This window comes from Clavelina lepadiformis, chromosome 7 (genome assembly GCF_947623445.1).
Source record: "Clavelina lepadiformis chromosome 7, kaClaLepa1.1, whole genome shotgun sequence".
Lineage (NCBI taxonomy): Eukaryota > Metazoa > Chordata > Ascidiacea > Aplousobranchia > Clavelinidae > Clavelina > Clavelina lepadiformis.
In genome coordinates this window covers 20,020,984-20,041,526 of record NC_135246.1, presented here as the reverse complement: position 1 = coordinate 20,041,526, position 20,543 = coordinate 20,020,984, and the positions used below count along the sequence as shown (strand labels likewise).

General features: G+C 42.4%; 2 protein-coding genes, 1 long non-coding RNA gene and 1 pseudogene across 3 annotated transcripts; 2 read left to right on the top strand and 2 right to left on the bottom strand.

The window, feature by feature from the left end:
* Positions 1-107: 107 nt before the first annotated feature.
* Positions 108-3,800, bottom strand: LOC143464559 (ras GTPase-activating protein-binding protein 1-like). The gene is made up of 10 exons (XM_076962405.1): positions 3,620-3,800; positions 3,401-3,515; positions 3,165-3,246; positions 2,891-3,064; positions 2,535-2,637; positions 2,051-2,286; positions 1,673-1,885; positions 1,029-1,278; positions 760-872; positions 108-670 (listed from the first exon to the last, which is right to left on the bottom strand). The coding sequence occupies exons 2-10, from the start codon at positions 3,496-3,498 to the stop codon at positions 458-460; spliced, it is 1,482 nt and encodes a 493-aa protein (XP_076818520.1). The 5' UTR covers positions 3,499-3,515; positions 3,620-3,800; the 3' UTR covers positions 108-457.
* Positions 3,801-8,651: 4,851 nt separating this feature from the next.
* LOC143464931 (uncharacterized) lies at positions 8,652-9,339 on the top strand. Its single transcript, XR_013118551.1, has 2 exons — positions 8,652-8,847; positions 9,009-9,339. It is a non-coding gene; the product is annotated as an uncharacterized LOC143464931 (long non-coding RNA).
* A 1,365-nt stretch (positions 9,340-10,704) lies between these two features.
* On the bottom strand, positions 10,705-11,814 carry LOC143466228 (creatine kinase M-type pseudogene; annotated as a pseudogene).
* A 2,925-nt stretch (positions 11,815-14,739) lies between these two features.
* LOC143464930 (beta-1,4-N-acetylgalactosaminyltransferase bre-4-like) lies at positions 14,740-20,462 on the top strand. Its single transcript, XM_076962988.1, has 7 exons — positions 14,740-15,272; positions 15,922-16,102; positions 16,967-17,064; positions 17,942-18,058; positions 18,251-18,387; positions 19,172-19,257; positions 19,532-20,462. The coding sequence occupies exons 1-7, from the start codon at positions 14,795-14,797 to the stop codon at positions 19,875-19,877; spliced, it is 1,443 nt and encodes a 480-aa protein (XP_076819103.1). The 5' UTR covers positions 14,740-14,794; the 3' UTR covers positions 19,878-20,462.
* Positions 20,463-20,543: the final 81 nt, after the last annotated feature.

Genomic DNA, 20,543 nt, shown 5'->3' with positions numbered 1-20,543 from the left:
CAAGTTCAACTGTAATCAAGACAGATGCCCGTGAGTCTCAGGCACTTGAAAGGCTAAACCTGCATCTGGCTCATCTCAGCTCGGTCAGTAGAGTTCGGACAAATCCGTTTAAAACCTGCGATCAGATTTATTACGAAGTCACACGTTGACAAGGTACAAAAATTGATGTGCACGAACGCGGCCAATAGAAGCGGTAGCGATTGAGCATACCACGCGGGGGGAACGGTGGAATTTTATGACGATACTTTGCGGAAAGAATAAATAGGAGCGCGGTGTAAGCCATGTCTGAATAAGACGGAGCGCAGGAGTCTAAAGCAGCCATGAACAGTCGTTAAGTAAAGACCGGATTCTCAAAGTCGGACACCAAACGTTTTTAACGAAATAAAATATCAAAAAAAGCTCGAGATACGCCTAACCCCAGGTCAAGGGGGTTAACTTAGGTCGGGGTTATATCAGGTCATCGGCGAGGGCCGCTGTTGTAGTTTGGCCGAGTTCCTTCCCTTGAGCCCTGGCGATCGCGTCTCATGGCGGGGGGGCCGCGACGACCGCCCCTGTTGTCCCCCGCCATTCCTCCTCTGCGCATGTCCACGCCCCTCCTGTTGTTGTCGCGCGAGCTCCGTTGCTTCTTCTCCTCGATGTTAATCCGGTGATTGTTCTTGTAATGCGTCGGCTGCAAATAACAGGCGGTTGAGAGCACGACCTTATACGCTCACAACAGAGACGTGGTCATTGCCGAGTTGATGTTCCTACATGACCTACCATGACCTCCAACACGTGATCAACCGACTTGGGATCCTCGAAGATGACGAAACCAAAGCTCGGGTTGTTCGTGTGCGAATGGTTGATCTTCACCTCAAGAACGTTGCCAAAGTCTAAATGAGAAAAAAGCAGATTTCTTCAATGCTGTGAGTTCATGGGAAGTTTAGTTGCCAAAGACTGTACTTGACTATCTTAAAACCAACTATACTTGGGTCAGCTTTCTCGTAACTGACACAACATGACGAAACATTTCCACAAATCCATCAAACCTGTGAAGTGCTCTCTCAGCTCGGTGTCAACGACGTCATTGGGAAGATTGCCGACGAAGATTTGCTGAGTGTCAGGATACCGGAAGCCTGTCTGCTCCCTTCCAGCTCCTCCTCCTGGACCTCCAACCCGACGCTGTCCATCCGCTCGATCTCCAAACGCTCGTTCATCGTCACGTTGGTGTCCGCGCTGGTTGTTGCGAGGTGCACGGGATGATCGCGGGGCTTCGGTCTGCTCAGATGCTTCTGGAGGCTAAACACAGAAGATGGATGATTTCAAATTTAAAAGATTGTCTCAACTGATGAAAACAAAACCAGTAACTGCTTTGTCGTAAATTATAAAAAACATTACACCTGCTACACCATTAATAGGTTGAGCAGTGCAGCCACGTACATTTCGTTGCACTAAACAACCATATTTGAGACAAGATCTGTTCATGTCCTGGGGTAATGCTTCAAGTTGTTAATATTTTGCTGGGCTAGATCAATTACAATCTAACCAAGCAGAATAGTCACGTTTCAACTGTAATCTTTTCTGATGATAGCATCTAGTCAGAGTTGAAGTTGATGAGATTAGTATTTCAAATGCAGTGCAGGGACAGATTTTCGATGCAACTTGAGCAGCCATCTTGGAGCCTAATTCCTACCTGTTCCGCTGGTGGTCGATGAGTTCTGGTCACTGTGGGTTGTTGGGTGCTGGTTCGAGCAGCCGGCGTGTTCTTCGAGGCCAGATCAGCCCAGGAAAACGTCTTTGGGGTAGATTTTGTGTCGGCAGGTTCTTGTTCTTCAACAGGTTCGGGGTCTTTCGGTGGTTTGGGGGGTTCCTCAGGTGGACTTTCAGGGTCAGGGGAAGAGGCATGCTATAAAGTTAAGTTGGGAAGGTGATTCATAATGAAGAAGTCACATTCTAAATACTTGTGTGACACTCATTAAAGACAACAGCATCAGGCGGAATCACTCGTATGGTTTCAATGCAGTGAATTGACCAACAAAGCCATCTCAGCATAACAAAAACAGTTTCTGACCTCGGGTTCCATTTCGGGTGAAGGTGATGGACGGGGTGAAGCAGGTGGTTCGGCATTTTCCGGGGCAGGTGGGGTTGGGGTGTCGCGTTGATCAAGAGTCGTGGCTTCAAGGCGTTGTTCGATTCCATTGGTCAATACAGGGGACTCGGCTTCTGGTGGTGGGTTGTACAAGTTTTCCTGGAACCCAGTCGGGGCTTGCTGGACTGTCTGTGAAGCTTCCAGTTCTTCCTCCAAGTCTGAGAAATGATGAATTTTAATAACAGTGTTGACAGACATAAGAGCAGGGCATGATAAATATATAAAAAGCCTTAAAAACCTCCATCATGCCACAATCTTAACATATATAACATACTAGAGTAGTACACAGAACTGGATTATATACACCGAGCACAAAGAACTGGACCCCAGTATATGGGGTGTTAGTAGAAACCTTAAATGGCCAACCAGAAAGGCACAAGAGCAGATAATTCATACGAGACCTCACCTTGTTCATCGTCTGATCGTTCCGTGGTGACATCATCATTGAAAACCTCATCCTGATAGCGGAAGATGTCATTGTGGACGTAGAATTTGTACGGATTGTCACCCTGAGCAAGGAAAAGATTTCGATTATAGTAAATCGTATATATAAATATAGTAAATTATAGATCAGGAGGGGCTAAATGGTAGACATCAAACTTTCTTCAAACGAAATTATAAGACAAGGAGCTATCATGAATACATGCATTCACGTAGTGCTGGAAAAGTCAGACATAGAAGGCAAACCCAAATTTAGGCGGGTAGAATATTCTAATTAAAAAATATTCAAAAATTTTCATATTAATAATGAAAACATTTTACCTGTGGAGCCAAGACAAAAGTTTGCATGAAACGACGCAAAGGTTGACCACAGTTGGACAACTCCCCAGTGACCTGGACAACGACTCCATTCCCGATGGTTGAGTGGGCATCCACTTGGCGAATCTTTGTATGACAATCACAGAAATTGAGCGAGTCTATTTTCTGATGAATTTCCTGCAAAATAGAAACCAAAACACATTTACCAATACAATTTGGAAGCAGCAAATGTTTATGAGGAGGTCGTCAGGCAACACAGTAGATCAGATGGTCTTACATTCTGGCCAATAACCGGCTTCTCGGGCTCCCCGTTCATGTACCTTCCACCATGGACATACGATGAGCTCATGCTGTAGAATCTGCAGAAAAACAACCACTGACACCATCATCTACTAAATAAATGCCATCACTGCTTTGGTGTGCAACTGAATCAAATCACTAAATGCCACACAGGAGCCATAGCAAGATATTAACATGAAAGCATTGATGCAAATGTTAGAGGCAATTAAAAACCTGTAAAGCAGTTCAGGGGCTTTGTTTAAGAGAGTGTAGTACTGGCGCACAAACTCACGGCCCACTTGTATTGGGCTTGGCTTATTCATCATCACCATTTCTCGATGGAATTAACCTAATAAAAAATTTGATTTCACAGTACGTCAAAGTAATTACATAAAGAATTGTGTGTACCAGTGTGCATGCATTACCACAATCAACAAAACTTAAAGGTCTTACCTTCAGAGATGTTTGGTTCCAGATGTGATAAAAAGCAATAAGCAAGAATGCACAAAATTTTAGCAGCAAATATTACACTTGCTTTTCTGTTTGACAAAAAAACTAGTTAGCAGATTAATCAAGTCTAGTGCACAAGTGACGCCAAAGGGTAGCTGAGGTCTAGTATGGAAATGCAACATTACTCTTAGTTTACTTTAATATTCCAGATCGTTGAGTACAGTAATTAAATATTACACTATGAGATGATATAACGTTGGGTTATTGGAGAGCAGAAGCAGATTTGTTAAAACAAATTGTTGCAAAAAGTATACCCCACAAAAGCATATCGACCAAGTTGCATTTACGTAACTCTTTGGGCTATACATAGAACACAAATTGCAAATTATTAAAACAACAAAGTACCGACATAATTAAAGGAATGTCTTTTGACAAAGCGACATGTTTTGACAAGACAAAACAATAAAATACAGCAAATTTGAAATACAGTCAAATCCGCTTAATTCAGACACCGGATAACCCGGACAACCGCTTTATTCGGCCAAAATGGTCAGGAACGGAACAAAATTAAAAATTGAACGTAAAAAAACTCCCGTTAATTCGGACACAGGTTCGCAATTCCTATCGTTAGGTTGTGACACAATAAACAGTACTTCGTTCGTTTTAACACAAGATGCAATTGCATTATGAGTGATTATGGTGAAACAATAACGATCCATGCAGTAACAATCGACAATGAGCTCATATAAGGCCGTGCCAGCTTCATAGTCGCTTTTACTTCGGTACAATTGCGTCCATCTTGTAGAACAGAATGGTACAAAAGAAATGAAATTGCTCACTAAAGTAAACGAAGACGTTTTATGCGATCAGTGCCAATTACAGCAGTATAGCGCAGCTGGAATTCATTTATTACACAACAGTACAGTATTTTAAATGCGTTGTCTGCCTTTACGCATGACCATAAAACGAACAATTGATTCTCCGCTTAATTCGGACAAAAGTGAGCGGAACCAAAGTGTTTGAATTAAGCGGAGTCTACTGTAATCACAATGTTTTGATGTGGTGTTACATAATAGTTAAATTATAATTATACAAAAAGGGGTCTAGTGCAAAAGTGCACAACTTATGACTCAAATTGTGCAGCTGGGAACTAGTATACAAATGCATCCTGTGGTTGTGCATTTCTGCACTACACCTCAAAAAAGCGTGCCGCTTATTTATCTTATCATTTGCCAGAAATGTGGTAAAGGGAAAGCTGTGTGGATGCACATGGTTGCAGATGTATCAGCAACAATGATAAAACTAAGGCAGGAAAATGTGGAAAGGTTTTGATGGCTGAATGCGCATTATGAGAAAGACAAAACTTTAGAATTATCGGCATAACAACCGAACCAGAATTATATTTGTTTAATAATTTCTGTGTTTTGATCGCCATCTTGTTGGAGTGGCAAGATTTTTTCACTTAATTTTCACTTTTCAATTTTTACTTAAAAATGTTTAAATAAAATTTATATATAACAAAATCACATAATTGCAAAATAATAAGAAAGCATGAATTAACTGGCCAATTAATCTGTCATCTATTGACAACCAGCCCAGAAGTGATATTTCTGATAAGCTAATTACAAGATTATTGGAATATTGCTAACAGATAAATTACTTGGTGCACCCTTATGTTTTTGTTTAAGAAAGAGATCGCACATTTCTTTAGGCTGGTGTTCAGCGCAGACTGAAAATTGCACCTAGTACACTAGGCCTATTTTGCACCACGTCACTACGATTTTGGCGGTACTGCACTATCCAGACCTTCTTGAAAAATGCCATGCTTTCCAGCCAGGTCAATACTTGATACAGATTTATGCAAAAGTAAAGGAAGCTTTATTTCACTTATCATCTTGATTTTAAGGCACTTTTGACTTTCCCAGATAATGTTAGTTTAATACCAAAGACACAAACAGACAGGTGAAGCAATTGTTTAGGCCTACTCACTTGCCGTATCGTACCCGGAAATTGCCATACGCTTGAGCATAAAAAGCTAATTTCCCATCCTGTGATTAGGCTAAACCTACATCTGACACGACGCATTTACAAATCCAATATATTAAATTATTTTCATATCGATTAAGCTATTACCGTAGACTATTGGAATATCATGTACAGAAAATCTAAGCAAAAACAAACACGCAAAAATCGCCATGAGTTTCTGATAACTTGCCCAAACCAAAAAAAATTCTTGTTCATAAAATTTCTCTAAGCCTGAATTAGGCACAACCAATCTCTGCACCACATGGCGCGCGACAAAAGAACCCACGTTCAACCAAGAACTGACTGGACGTGATTTCAATAAAATGAAAAGCAACGAAGTTTGGGGAAGCTTTTTGTTTCATCTGCTCAGCGTGAAGTTACTCAAGCGAATTATTACGTCATTTGCCCCTGCCATTAGCCTTGGCACTCTTTTTCTAGCCTCAAACAGCATCTCTGCCAAGAGATGTGGGAAGTGCTTCAAGTATGACCGTTTTTCACTACGTTAGAATTGTATGTGCAGTATACAAAGATTTCTGCATTTTCGCCCTCCAATGATCCAAGTGTATCAGCTTTAGGGCGATAGATGCTGGGGGCGTTAAGAAAAATCCTTATACTTGCTTGTGTTGAAGTGCTAACCAGAAATGTGACTTTGAAAAAGTTTATCCATTAATGAAAAAGCCATTAATCTTCGCAAATTATACCGTATTTAAAATTACTTTATCACGCCTTGCAGTTAGACGGGAAAACTAAGATGTTCCTAAATATTGCGTTATTGATGCCTACACAGGTTTTCGTCATAAATTACGTTTTTGACGAAACATTCAAAAATTCTTACGTTTTTCAAATTATGAGGAATCACTTGCAGTTATTGCAGCTTATCGGTAACAATCTCTGTCATAAACAACAAGTCTAAAGCGGTTTCTTGAAAATATAGATAAAGGTATTCTACTCTGACCCTGTTGTCGCCATACAAACATTTAAGCAGATATAAGCTCACTCGAAATTCAGTAGCACATAATTTACCAACTATCTAACACTAGCTAGTTTTGGTCAAAACCATCTGCGCTTCAGCAGAGTGATGACCTTGATAAATGCACAACAAGAAATATTCTTTCTTACATAGCACAACACTTGTGGAGGTAAAAGAAACTCGGTGATTAGTGATAACGACGAAGGACAATAAAACAATGATATGATCTGGTGGTAAAGACGGCGGCAATCTGGACGATAATTGTCTGGACAATGAAAAAGCGTAAAGTGCTGATAGAGGTTTTGTCATTGGCTTTATTCCCATAACAATGAAGCCTCTGCGTGATAAATATGTTTTCTATTGTTTGCTTGGCCTGCAGTTGCACCACGCTGGTCTGGACAATGAAAAGGTGTTGAAGTGCTGGATAAGAAATCGGCTGGACGCCAGGATCTTCTGTTTAATGGTTGGAAGCAATGAATTTTCAAAGAACAAATACTCAGTCCGAGCATAAAGATTATCATATCACGCAGCACTGTTCAACAAATTCAATCGTTTGTTAAGAGGAACGGTCTTTTATGCTTTCATTTTGACTTGTTTTTTTGATGGTGAATAACTTGACTTGACGTTAGTCTGAAAGCGCAAATGACTTGACTTGCGCCTCCACTTCGATGACTTGTTCTTGGCTCTGCTGAACTTCTATACGGCGGGATTCGTCCCCTAATCGTTGCACTTAAAATTAACAGCTTGAACCAGGAAAGTTGTAAACTAGAGCCGCATTTATCTGTGGTTGTTCGCAGCGCTTTGTAACGTATGCGTGATAAATATGTTGTCTATTGTTTTTGCTTTACAATGTATGAGTGGAACTCTCAACGCTTTCTTTTTTAATAAAATATATGAGTCAAATGACAGGAGAAAAGATGCGAGGTTGGTAAAAGTTATTTATAAAAAGAATGAGTTTCATCACTTTGAAATCAAGTTCAATGATTTTGATCTTGTTGTTTTCTACAAATATTTTCATATTCAAAATCACCAACCGAGAAAATGTTCTGGTTAAAGTTGGTGATTTGTTGTCGTTCGGTGGCGCAAAGGATCTATATCAATGATAGGTGTAATGTTATTTCACGGAGTCTTTCTACGCATATCTATTTCTATTCTACCATGCAACCTCTTTTTGGAGGAATTCCTTCTTCATGACAATCGGATTGTCCTTCGAAGACATATTAAAATCTTAAAATATCCTCCTTAAATCCTAAAATCCTTTTTCGGCAATAGCTTGTTTATACTTGTAATTGTACAGCAATTTGAATTGGCAGCATCTCGCTAACTAATGTAGATGGTTGTTGTTCGTTTTAGATATATTGCGATTTTTTTATGTTGAACGAGTCTGGCTAGAAAAGCATTGAGAAGGTTAGTTTATTAACCTCTATCGGCGCCAAAGTAATGCGTTTAAAACGACTGACCGCTTTTACGCAATCCTAAACACGTCACTGTGCAAGCGTTTGGCGGTGGAACCTGTACAAAAATATGGTACCCTGGCCTACTGGATCCCTAATGTGCCAGAAAAATACGCCACATTAATTCCTTATAATAACAAACGCACAGACTTTGCAAGAGACACCACCTGAAAGCAGCGATGGCTGATCATCTTTAAACCTTCAAATTACACGTGAAATAAAATAGAATGGATTGTAACTGGGTTTTCAAAGTCAGGTGCTGGTATGTCGGGTTTTTGTGGATCGTCCTTGCTAGTTTAACTTTTTGTTGCCTGTTCAATGCGTGATGAACAATGCCAGGAAAAAGTTATTTCAAGGACAGTTTGATTGCGCTGAAATTAACTTCCATACTAGCTGTTATCTCTAAGCTTATACAATTAGGTTTCCCATAATTGTCTAACATCCTAGGTGGTAACAACAATAGGCGCAACAAAAAGAGGTCAAAATTTTATTAATCACAGAGTGGCCATGTTTAGAAAAACATTGATTCTTTGTGTCAAAGCGAAAATGAATTCATACAGAGTTGATTTGAGCATTTATACGTATACAGTGGGACCTCGTTAATCCGGACCCCGATGAACCGGAATCCCCGCTATCCGACACAAAACTGCCGGGAACGGATTTCTTCCTATGCATTTTACCCCTTTAATCCGGAAACCCCGCTGTCCGACTCCGACACTAAAGTTTCGGAACAAATGTGCTAAATCAATAGCAATAAAATCCGATAAACCGGATTATTAACAGTTAAGCGAAAATGATTCACGACTGTCCTAATACACTATGTTAGTTTGTTGACGAAACAATAGCCGATTATCTACGCATAATAACGTTGCGGTCTTTATTGATTCAAAAGTACAGTACTGTAGGTATTTTAGAAACGAAAAAATAAATTGTTCATCAACAGTAACAAACAACGCTTCCGCGGTCGCAAAAAAATACGTACATTACATCGGTTGAGTGCGGCAATCTATTGAAGACATACTGCTGCAACTCAATCGTGCTATCAGCTTTTGATATCGCATTGCGCAAAGATTGGAAACAGGTCAAAGAAAGTTCAAGACAGTTGGTCCCACCGGAATGCTTCGCCACGCAAGAGCGGTTGTCAAACCGATTTGCGACCGAATGTTCGTCACTTGGAGAGCATTCGTCTTTAATACGGTGGTTCTGGGGTTCGACACTGGGTCGGATCATACAATAAATATAATTTTATTTTAGTTGCTGTCCAGCCAGAAACTCGGCACTTAGAATTGGAGTAAGGTGCATACGTCGTTTTGAACACGGTGCTGCATTTGCAAGATTGATTGATTTTTTACTTTCCGATTATCCGGATACCCCGCTAAACCGACATTTTTTGACGAAACGAAGTGGTCCGGATTAACGAGGTCTCACTGTATATTGTTTATACTGTTCGATAAAACAAATGGAAAAATGTATGAAATAAATAGAGTTTATTAGTTTATTATGTCGTCCCAGTTCTGCTGTCAAACACTTTGTGACGTGCAAAGAAGAAGAATACGTCAGCAACCACTGCGCCAAAAAGAGGTTCCTACAAAGTTTACAGTAATACAGTTTATTGCTTCAAGTTGGTCTTTGTTTATCGGTATCAGATCCAACATCCCAGATGCAGACACACCAGATCCCAATTTTGGATCACGTTACTCGATGTTGACAGAGTGATTTCTTCTGCAATCATAGGTTCAGTTTGCTGGAAGGTTACTCGCTTGTTTACAGGAACCTCATCAAAATCTTGCTTCCGCTTAGAACTAAAGGATGAGTTGAAAATGAATTTGACTTCCAGCTGAAATTTTGCCGCTGGTTGCCCGTTTAGAATCGACTCCCAGACACGAATTATAAATTCCCCTGACGCTGCAAATGCCAGCCGGCGAGAAACGAAGTCACCGCCGTTCAAGAACTTATTTATGTTACTGAAACCGTGAAGTCTTAAGCAAGTGATTTGTATGTAACCTAAAACACGTAACAATATGCATTGTGACGACAGAGCGACGCATGACAGGCAGTCGGTGTAATCTTGAGCTAACTGCCCGTACTGAAAGTAACAAGATACAGGCGATGGCTAACGCAGGCCTGTTTATTTTGGGACCGATGTGTTTAGGTAGTTTCACTTCCCGGTCGTGATTGGCTGTTGGCACTTACGCGTTTCCTGCCGCTGAAGCATCGACGCATGCGCTGACAGAAGAGTTTATTTCACTGTGGGTGTGAAGTACAGTGCTAAGCAGTGAACAGGATTAAGCGAATAATATCCAAGCAGGGCGAGATAGCAGCGGCACAAATAAGAGATCAACGCGGCAGCGACGACTTGGTGAGGTTTAGATTCAGTTTTTGCTTTGCAGTTGTAGTAGAAAGTAAGGTTTAGGCCGCAAGCGTTAAGGAAATAACAAATCACTTAAACACACGTATAACCGTCAAAGTACAAGTCAGTCGCAGCAAAAAGATCATAAATGTTATTACTCATTTACACTGGGCGTGTGTAGGCTTTGCGTTTTATAAAGGAACTAAACTTGAAGACGCTTCAACAACCGAACATCTAAGTTTGGTCAAAGTCAACTCAACCTTAAATAAAGCGATGTTTCCCGCTACTCTTATTCCCGCTGCAGCGAGTTGATGTCCCTGTCGATGTTGCCAGACTCCTCCAACTTCCTCTCGCATCCGATGAGGAACCTGATCCCATCCACCACCGTCCGGAGCAACTCCACCTCCGACACACCCACGCTGTCCAAATTGGTGACGTCACATGTATTGTCATCGTCGACTTCCGACGTCATTCGCGCTTCGAGTCGGAGTCGACGCAGGACTTCCTCAAAACGGAAGTGCCTCCTCAGTTTCGGGATTCTGATCCGGACCTCAATACGAAGCCCGGTGCCCAAGCCTCCCGGACATGACGCAATATAACCCAGGTGCGAATTGCACATGACGTCGTTTCCGCTTTCCTTTAAGGTCTTTTCGAACATATCGGCTCCGATGCACCACCTGGTGAAAGCTTTGCACAGGTTACCGCCTTTTTCTATAGACATCAGATTGACGTGATCCTTGTGGTTGATTTCAGCAACGAAATTTTTCTTCTCGTTTATCCAGACACCGCGAGCGTCCGGCCAGTCACGTGACATGCATGATGGAAGGGCAGCAGGGGTCAACTTTTCGAGGCTTCCAGAGAGCGCTGAATCGCAGTCCTCGTCTTTGACGCGATGGTATCTTCCTTTGAAGTCCTCTGTCATCTTCGAGAGGGCGTCAGTCGCGATTCTTTCAACTTTTCTTCTCTCCGCTCTCGTGCAGTGAGGGGGGAGGGCGAATCCTTTGATGTTTCGAACACTTCTGACGCGGCACGATACGATGCAATTCGTGTCATCATAATCATCGCCGAGGTCACTGATCTTGGATAGGTCAATATCAGAAACGTGATCATTGGTTGGTTTGAATCCATTGTGACGTGCTTCGATAATCTGGTCAAAAAACTCGGCAAATACTTGATAGCTCTCCTCGTCGCCAGCCAAGCAGCCCACCGACATGGGGTAGGGGTCACCCGGGTTGTCTACTCCCACCTGTATCGCGTTGTCGATAGAAAAGCCGCTCGCCGTTTCTCGCTCCCTCATCCGCCTGTAGACCTCCTCGGTGAGGCAGTGAGCCATGTGGCTGTGATGGTTCTCTAGGCCCGGGTACTCGTCCACTGCACTGTACAACCTCTCGCCGGGCATCTTGCCACTTCAACTGCGTCCTCTCTTGTGCTGCCACACTCCATCGCCACTCTTATAAGGACGACGAAGCTGACAGCAGCTGACATGGAACAGGCATTGTGACGTCAAGCTTCAAGATGTTATCGCGTATCTTGACATGACCAATTAAAGGCGAGGACAAATTTGCCGCTTTCAATCATCAGCGTCCGACTTCAAATAATGAATACACATTTATGACGCAAAATGACCTTGTTCTTCCAAGAAGCCGCTTATGGCGTCACGTGTGACGTAGGAACCGGTTCGGGGGATAACCCCGTCAGATTGACAAACTCCTGTCACCAAATAATCAACTTAATTTAATAATTCTATAGATAATTAACCCCTCAAACAGTCAAGCGGACGGGATTACGTGGTTGTACAAAGCCACCTTGGGACCGGCCTGGCGAAGCAGTGACGTCATCAAACACCCTCATTGTCCTTGTTTATGAGGTAATTATTCATTGGAGACGTGTCGTTTCCTTTCCCGAATGATGTCAGTTCTGGAATAACTCTGGCGACAACCGATCGATATCAATTCCTGGTGGGAGCTTCCATTCTTCTGCGCCTTGTGACCGAAGAAAGCTTTTCGATTAATCGATAATTGCGACGAAATAATGGCCGCTCATGCGTCAACATTGAAGCTTTGTACACGTCACAATTGTAGAACAGAAGATGAAAATTCTGAGAATGTTTCCTTTCACTACCTTCTGGTGGTTGCTGAGTGCTTTAAAACTAGATTCCATGTCACAGCTGGGTCACAGGTAGCTTGACAAATCATTTGAACTTGATCGTAAACATACGAATGCGACTATGGCTTGGAAAAGATCTCTGGCGCAGTTAGTTGTGTAGCAGATTGGCGACATTAGTGCATTGACGGAATTATTCGGCCATTTCGGGCGATAATTTTATGCAACTACAAGAATTAAAACGCGATTGCGCCATAAAGAGACGTAATTTGAGTGTTCCGGTAAAACTTGTCTTGGTTAAATTTTCCTCGATTTCATGGCACCACCTGTCTCTAGAAGTGTTTGCTGTAGCAACCATGCTTCTGTGTAGCGTTTAGTTTGTCAAGGTGACTCATTCAACACATTCTTGCAAACAATGATGCGCAGTGCACGTCACATTTTCAATCTTTTTATGTCGCCATTGTGACCAGTTTTATCAGCATCGTTTTACCACATGATCACTTGTGACGACACAATCGACTACGAAATGCAACCATTTTGAAACTCATCACAGTTTAGCTATCAGCCAGATTTAAACCGAATTGTTTTTCTCCGTTTATGACGTAATTTCCACTGAGGAAGCGTCCAACGATCCAAAGGTCGCGCCTTCCTTCGAAAACCTGCATTCAAATCGTTTGTGAGCATCGTTCCTATAACGTCATAATAAAAAAGAAAGCGTTTTACTTTCTGATATGGAACACTCGCTTGAGCAGTCTTGCATGAAAACGTAGGATCGCTTTTTTTGCGTCGATATCAGCAGCTCAGACGGCTTACATATGGTCGCGTGATTGATAGTGAAAGTCATCTAGTATTCATGACGAAACACCAGCAGTTGTTTGCTGATAGGGTCAATTATCCGGTGTTTTTTGAGCAGGTTGGTTCCACACTAAAGCAGCCACAGTATACGAGTTGAATGTAGGTTGCAGCGTTCATAGATATAGACTAATAATAATAAAGGATTCTACCATAGCGTCACATGTTTGACCACTCTAACCTTTAGTCACTGGCACCGGCGTACACCACATGTGAGAAGTTTAACAGAGAAGAAATAATGTACATTGTTGTGGACGCGATGAATCGCTTGTCAGCTTTAATCTGCTGTGTATCAACTTTTTAAAACGAGATCGTTCTCGTCAAATATATTTTCACTCCTTAAGTGATTGAACAGAACTAGTCAGGCTACTGCTGGATAAAAATGAGCTCAATCTTATGCATTAAACACCAGATTCAAGGCGCGAACGTTCAGTTGAATCGTCCACAGAAACTTAGAAATCTCAAAGGTTTTAATGGATTTTAGCCTAATGCCTTCATATAATTAGATTATGTTGCGCTTGTACCCCAGCCATCAGTCACTTTTTGACGGATCACTCCCATTCTTGCTGTGATTTTTCTTTAACTGGAATTAGCATTGATTTTTGCGGGAGTTAGTCGTAAACAGTTGTTTTGGCAACTGCTAGTGTACGTGAGACCGCAGTTATAAAGGGTATCATGGTTACGTAAATAATGCTTTTGGCATAGCGATGTATTCTTTACAAGCCGGACATTAGTAGGCAGTGAGTTATGGTTAATTTTATATTTAATGTCGTGTACAGCAGTGACGTAATCACGCAGTTGATTCAGCGCCACATCACGCTTCTACGTCATATCTTTTTAATAAGCGCAAGCAAAGAGTCCACAACGTCTTAAGTTTCACTCCGTGTTATAGAAACTGCGGAAATCGACCGCTGTCGCCATGTAAAATGAAACCGCACGCGCAGTGGAAGTGTTTGTGCTGAATACGTTGCCCCAGCCAGGCTGTCAGCACCTTTGGCTTGCTCGGCAAATATTTGCTGACCGTTGGTAAACCCCGTTCTTAGATCATTAGTATTGTTACGTCACACAGCAACTATGCACACAGAGCGTATTAAATGAGATACGTTGTACGACATACTTAAGCCGGAATTTCAGCATCATAGAAGTAGTTGCAGTGAAAGTGTGGGTAGTCGACGTGACATTCTTAAGTTCAGTTAAGTCTGTCGATGTATCACACACAGCGCAGGGATGAGATCATCGCAGGTTGCCTTTGACGATGTAGATGCGGCGAGATGTGGTCGTCCATCTGGGATTATTGTTAAGATATCTATGTTCAAGTTGAAGTGTGTGTACAAAGTGTGTTAGTTTTGAAATTTTCAAAACTTAAAGAAAATATTTCTCATAAATGCAGGCTTAGGATTGCTTCGTTGCACAAAGCTGCCAGCATGCGAGCTGGAAGAAAACTCCTCCTTCTGTTGACTGTCGTCTTCTGCGCTTACATCTTCCTATTTCTTCATCTTCTTACTCCCAGGCGCCCTCCCAACCCTGAGGATCCGGAAGGAAGGCGGACGTTGCGGACCGTCGATTCTGCTTGTGCCGCCGCTTTCAAAAACCCCAGTTTGCGGAAGAAACTGACCCGGACACTCGCTCTTGGTGACCCCGACAGATTTATTCAATTATTGGAGAAATACTTGCCCACGTGCGCCCTCAAGCGGACGGAGTTATCCCACGCCCAGGGATACGGACTTTTGGATCCGGTGCTTCCGACTTTCCGTGATCCCAAGGAAGTTAGCGGAGCCGTGTTGAACGGAACCACTCCGTCTCCGCCGTTGGCCAGAAGGAACCACACGGGCCGGTCCGGGCAGGATATGTGCCCCCGGCAGTCCCCGCTACTTCAAGGTCAAGTAGGAGTCCAGCTTTTTGGTGAGTTGAAATTTTCATTAACGTATGAGGTAATTCCCCTGAATAAGGACTAAACCAATGACGTCAGAATAGTTCAATAAGCGCCAGGTTGACTTGGAAACTTGAAAGAGGTTGATGTGAACATTCCCAGATCCTAGTGACGTCAGTGCACGATTAGAAGTGGCTTCTGCCGCGAGTTCCTGTCTCGCTCTTTCATCGAGCGATCGCTTTCTCAGGATTAAATTTCACGTTTTCAAGTCAAACGAGCAAATTCGAGTCGTTGCTCGCGATTCTCATTAAAATTTCATGAATTCGTCTTCACAGTTCCGCGATGTGGCGAGAGATGCCGAAATATGACGAATTAGATTTCTACCGCGTTTATTGTGAGGTCATCACTCATCACTAAACCATTAGTTCAATTTCTTCGTTTAATTTGACAACTGGGTGCGCGGACAGCGATGTAGGTCGCTTCCAACATTCCGGAATAAGACTGCGCGCGTGATTCCGCTGCCCTGATTACGTCATGAAGGAATGCGGGTGGCTTCATTCCAACCAACATAGACACCTTAATGTTTGGAATGTGACGACAGCAAAGTTATTTGATGACGTCTATCACTTAATAATGAGTTGAAGATCATTACTGCGTTATGACGTCACTATATGTTGACAGACGAACCGCAGATTCTGACGCAGGGAGACCAACATTTCAACTGGCCCCCGACCTTCGAGGAGATAGCGGTCACTTACCCGGACCTGCAGATAGGGGGCTTCTACCCGGGGCCGAAGCACTGCAGATGCCGGGGCTACAACGCCATCATCGTGCCCTACAGGGACCGGGAATCTCATCTGAGGTATAACTTGGTCGATATTTTAAACCAGCGGTATATGATGTCTATGGCTCGAGTGGTCGCCGGTTATTAAGTCGTTTGAAACTTTCTCCGCTGGAAGCGCAGCTGAGATTTACTCTGAGTCTATTTCGCGCTCTGGTACCGAATGACGTAATAAGTAAACAACAGATGTTGTGTCCCATTGATAAGCTCGCGCGATTTCCGAGATGAGTTGATACCGGCATCCTGTACACTGATGTTTCTTCCCACGTCCTGTACGATCAGCAACTGCAGAGATAGAGCAAATATAGAGATACTGAGCTGAGATTAAAACGCTGTGTCGCGCGAGTTGTCCAAAATGTCGGAGACGAGCGACGAAAGCCGATTAAATCAATTAAACAGTCTTCCGGGTCGGTGAAGTTGTCCCGAGTTATTCGAAATTTGACGTCAGCCCCGAACTTTCAACCGCATGTTACATCGTCATGTGACTGACGAATATTGTGAGGTGACGTGTTTGTTCGAATAAACGCCGCCCTTGAATATAACAAAGATACGATAAATGCGAGCCGCGGATCAAGTTCTAAGATATACGGTAAGCTACATGCTGACGTCACAATGTAAACCACGTCGAATGGATCAATCTTTAACGGCAAAAAATGACAAAATTCTGATTCAAAGATTCTATTTTCAAAATGTTCTATTTTTACAAGAATTAAAGAATTTTAAAATTGTTTCTTATTTTTTCATTGCGATGCGCGACGTTTTTCTCCGACTGGTCACCATGTTATGATGACATCACAAAATATACGCATCGTAAATTTTGTTTCAAAGTGGTCATGTGACCAGTGGAGCATAATGACGCAACAAAGTTTACTTATTTTGTCACAGATACTTCCTTCACTACATGCATCAGTTGCTTCAGAGGCAACAGCTGTGCTATGTGGTGATTGTGGCCGAACAAGACGACAACGAGACATTCAACAAAGGTGAGGATTGTGACGTTACCACGGCAAACAATTGAAGTTTATTGGAAAGAAATTCTGTATGAAAAATGTTAGCTTTACGCCAATTAAGTCCGTTGTTGCTCAGTCAAACCTCGCTACAATTTCTCTTTATGTTGTTTACTCAAATCCACCAGGTTTCACTTGTTTCATCATAATACCCCATTGTGCTGTAACAAAAGCAAATGCGTCATTCCTTTCGTTTTCCTCTGATCTCTATTTTTGGAAATCCACCAAAATACGACGACCCGTGATATTTGCAAACTATAAATGTTTGAATAATGACGTCATCAGAGTGGGCTTGGAATGTGGCTGCTCATCGCTTGAGCTTGGAACACTCGAAATAAATTCCACGAAGGGCTCGGGCGTGGATCAAAAATAAACAAACAGTCGCGTTCTTATATTTTCCTGGCGGCCTATTCTGAACTTGGTAGTTCAAAGTTTGAGCAAATTCCAAGCAGCGACTACAGCGCCACGTGACATCCATCGCATTAACCAGCAGCCTATGATTAAGATTATTTTTATAAATCTTCGACAAAGTCACAGAATCGCTGTTTCCAAGGTCGCTAGAAATCGGCATCATGTTTCTATAAAACGAACAAAAAGCAAGTCATTGTCGGGCTTTCTTGCCACTTCCCGTTTGCTAAGTGCAGCCGATAATCGGCGCCGGCCTTGTGAATAGCGGCAGTCTATCAAGTCCCTTTCATTTTATAATGTTTATTCATTTGGCGCTATTTGCGTTGTGCGTGAGTCGCAGGTTTCAACACTTCAACCTCCAGACAGCGTTAACATTGCTGTGAGCAGGTGCTGGCTCACCTCGCACCAAGTTCACTGAAGTTAAAGAAATAAATTTTGTCGCCAGGTCAGATGATGAACACAGCCTTCGCATACGCGAGAGACCTGATGCAGTTCGATTGTTACGTATTTCATGACGTTGACGTGATCGCTGAGGACGACCGAATACTCTACACTTGCCGAGGTAATTTGTGGCAGTTTGTGGTAAAATCGACCGAAAATTACCATTAAAAACGACAAGTTACCACCACAGCAAGCAGAGCGTTGTCATGTCCTGTAGTTCTGCGCAGTAAAAGCTCTGCACGATGCAGACTCTGTAAAGCCTCAGTTTAAACAACCCTGCATAGACATCAAACAAGTTTTACTTTTGTTCCAGACGACCGCATCATGCATTATGCCCCTTACATCGACAAGTTCAATTACGAATTTTTCAAGGGAATCACTGTTGGCGCTGCTGTCGGGTTCACTGAAGAATTATTCGTCAGCGTCAATGGGTACTCGAACGAATACGCGGTGAGCGACACAAAATTTCATTGGTGTTCGGAAAGTGAATAGATTATTTGGTAACAAAGCCAACTGGAGGTTTTCCGGTTCAATCTTGTAATTGGCATGAAATAATTATGACGTAATATTAACTAATATTTTTAGATTATGACGTAATAATAACTCACAGTAGATCTATTGCCGGATATTTGGTTATGGAGTTTCAATATTCTGGAATTTTTTTTGCTACGTTACAATTGAATCAGTGGTCCCGTCTTTTCTCAAAATATCTTCACTAAATTTTTAAGATATTGCGTTTGTCAATTTAATTGGTACGTTTTGTCGTTGTCATGGATACAAAAGATGGGAGTGACAGAATAATCGAGTTATAGAAAAGCGTCGCTTTTCGCGCCAAGTTGACCGCGATTTTATGACCACGCTTTGTCGTCATGAATGTAGGCGCCAGACCACAATTGAAGTCAAGCGTGTTGTTGTGATGAGAAGGTTTGTCCCATCACTTGTCCTGTAAAACAAGTTCTTATCAGTGGGAAGAATTTGTCCTTCTTATGGCAACCTGGGTGTTACCGACCCTGCCCGCTTAATTCCTTACAGGGATCATTCTTTCATCGCCATGATATAACACGCCCACTGGCTTTCTATAGCTGCGGTTCTAATAACTATGAAGTGTTATGGAATATGAAATCATTAATAAACCACACCTAGTATTTGGGTCAGTTGTGATGGTTTGAAGCCAGGATATATATATCCTATATATATATACACAAGTAATGGAACAAACAATTATCTGTGGCAGGGATGGGGCGGGGAGGACGACGACATGATGGAACGAATCAACATGAAGAAGCACATTGTGTGGAGGTCTGAGCAGAATTACACGAGGTAAGATGACGTCACTATATCGCATATGTTGTGTGGTGGAGGGACCAGCGTTGTCGCTCGCGATTAACTCAGGTGTAGGCGCGTGCACTGAAATGACGTCACTATGCATGATTCCCACCGATCAATGTCTTTGATCTGTTTTGCATATCTCGCTTGAAACCCGCTGTCTATTACGAGTAAAGCAGGGCAGGGCTAAGGACTAGGCTCATATCTTAACAAGCGATTCCGCCGCCTCTTGGTAAACCAGTTGGTGACGTCAGACGTTTGTTGGCAGGTTCAAAATGATCAAACATGGATCGGATGCGGGGAATTCCGAGAACAGCCATCGGTGGGACAGGCTCCATCTAGCGGTAAAGCGACAACCACTGGACGGAGTGAACAATTTAGACACGACCATAAGTGACGAAATAAAATACAGGACACACACCAGGCTGAAAGTGAAAACCTACAAGACCGGGCTGCAACGGGAGTTGGATCAAATGGAACCGATACATCCGGACCCGAGGGTTACCAAACCCGAAGCACCAAAGAATCTAAACAAGGTTCCGGACATCCTGGGGCAAAAGGGGGTACCAATTTACTTGCCAGGCAAGGTCTTGCATATCAAACCCAAGCTGTAGGTTGCAATAAACATTTTTATTTAAAATTTCCTTTTCTGCTGCGTTTTTACTTAACTTTTTTACTCGCAATAGCGCGCGGTTCCAACGCAAACAGACGCTCGGTCATTTTTAAGTCTCTCTGTCGTGTCGATATTTTGCTAAATTTTGTCCGTCAAAAGCATGAGATGATATATTTATGTCAAAAAAAAAACATCTTAAACGCAAATAACCCCAAACAGAACTGTCCCCCGAAGCGAAATGGCTTTTCTATAAGTTTTACCTCACCACAAAACAATTTAAATGTTTTCCTGCTAAATCGTCATAATGGGAAGACCCTCATGATAATGAGCGGGTTTATGACGTAACATTAAATTTAGATCGTTTAAATTGTTTTGCAACTGTGCATTGTTTGTTTGTCGAATTGACCATTTTCTTCAAAACTGTACTAGTTTGTGTATTTTATACCGAGCAGTCTACAATCGTACGTGCTATGAGCACATTTTAACTATGCACGCGCCCTGTTATGTGTTCGTATTTCAACTTGAGCTATTTCGAAGCATCTGTTGCATTGCCTGCGCAGAACTTCCGTAAATAATTTCTTGCGTAGATTTTGTCGTCCGTCGTTGCGTAAGCTTCATGACTTTTATGTTTCCGTCCAAAATCATCTTTGAATCATGAATAAATTAA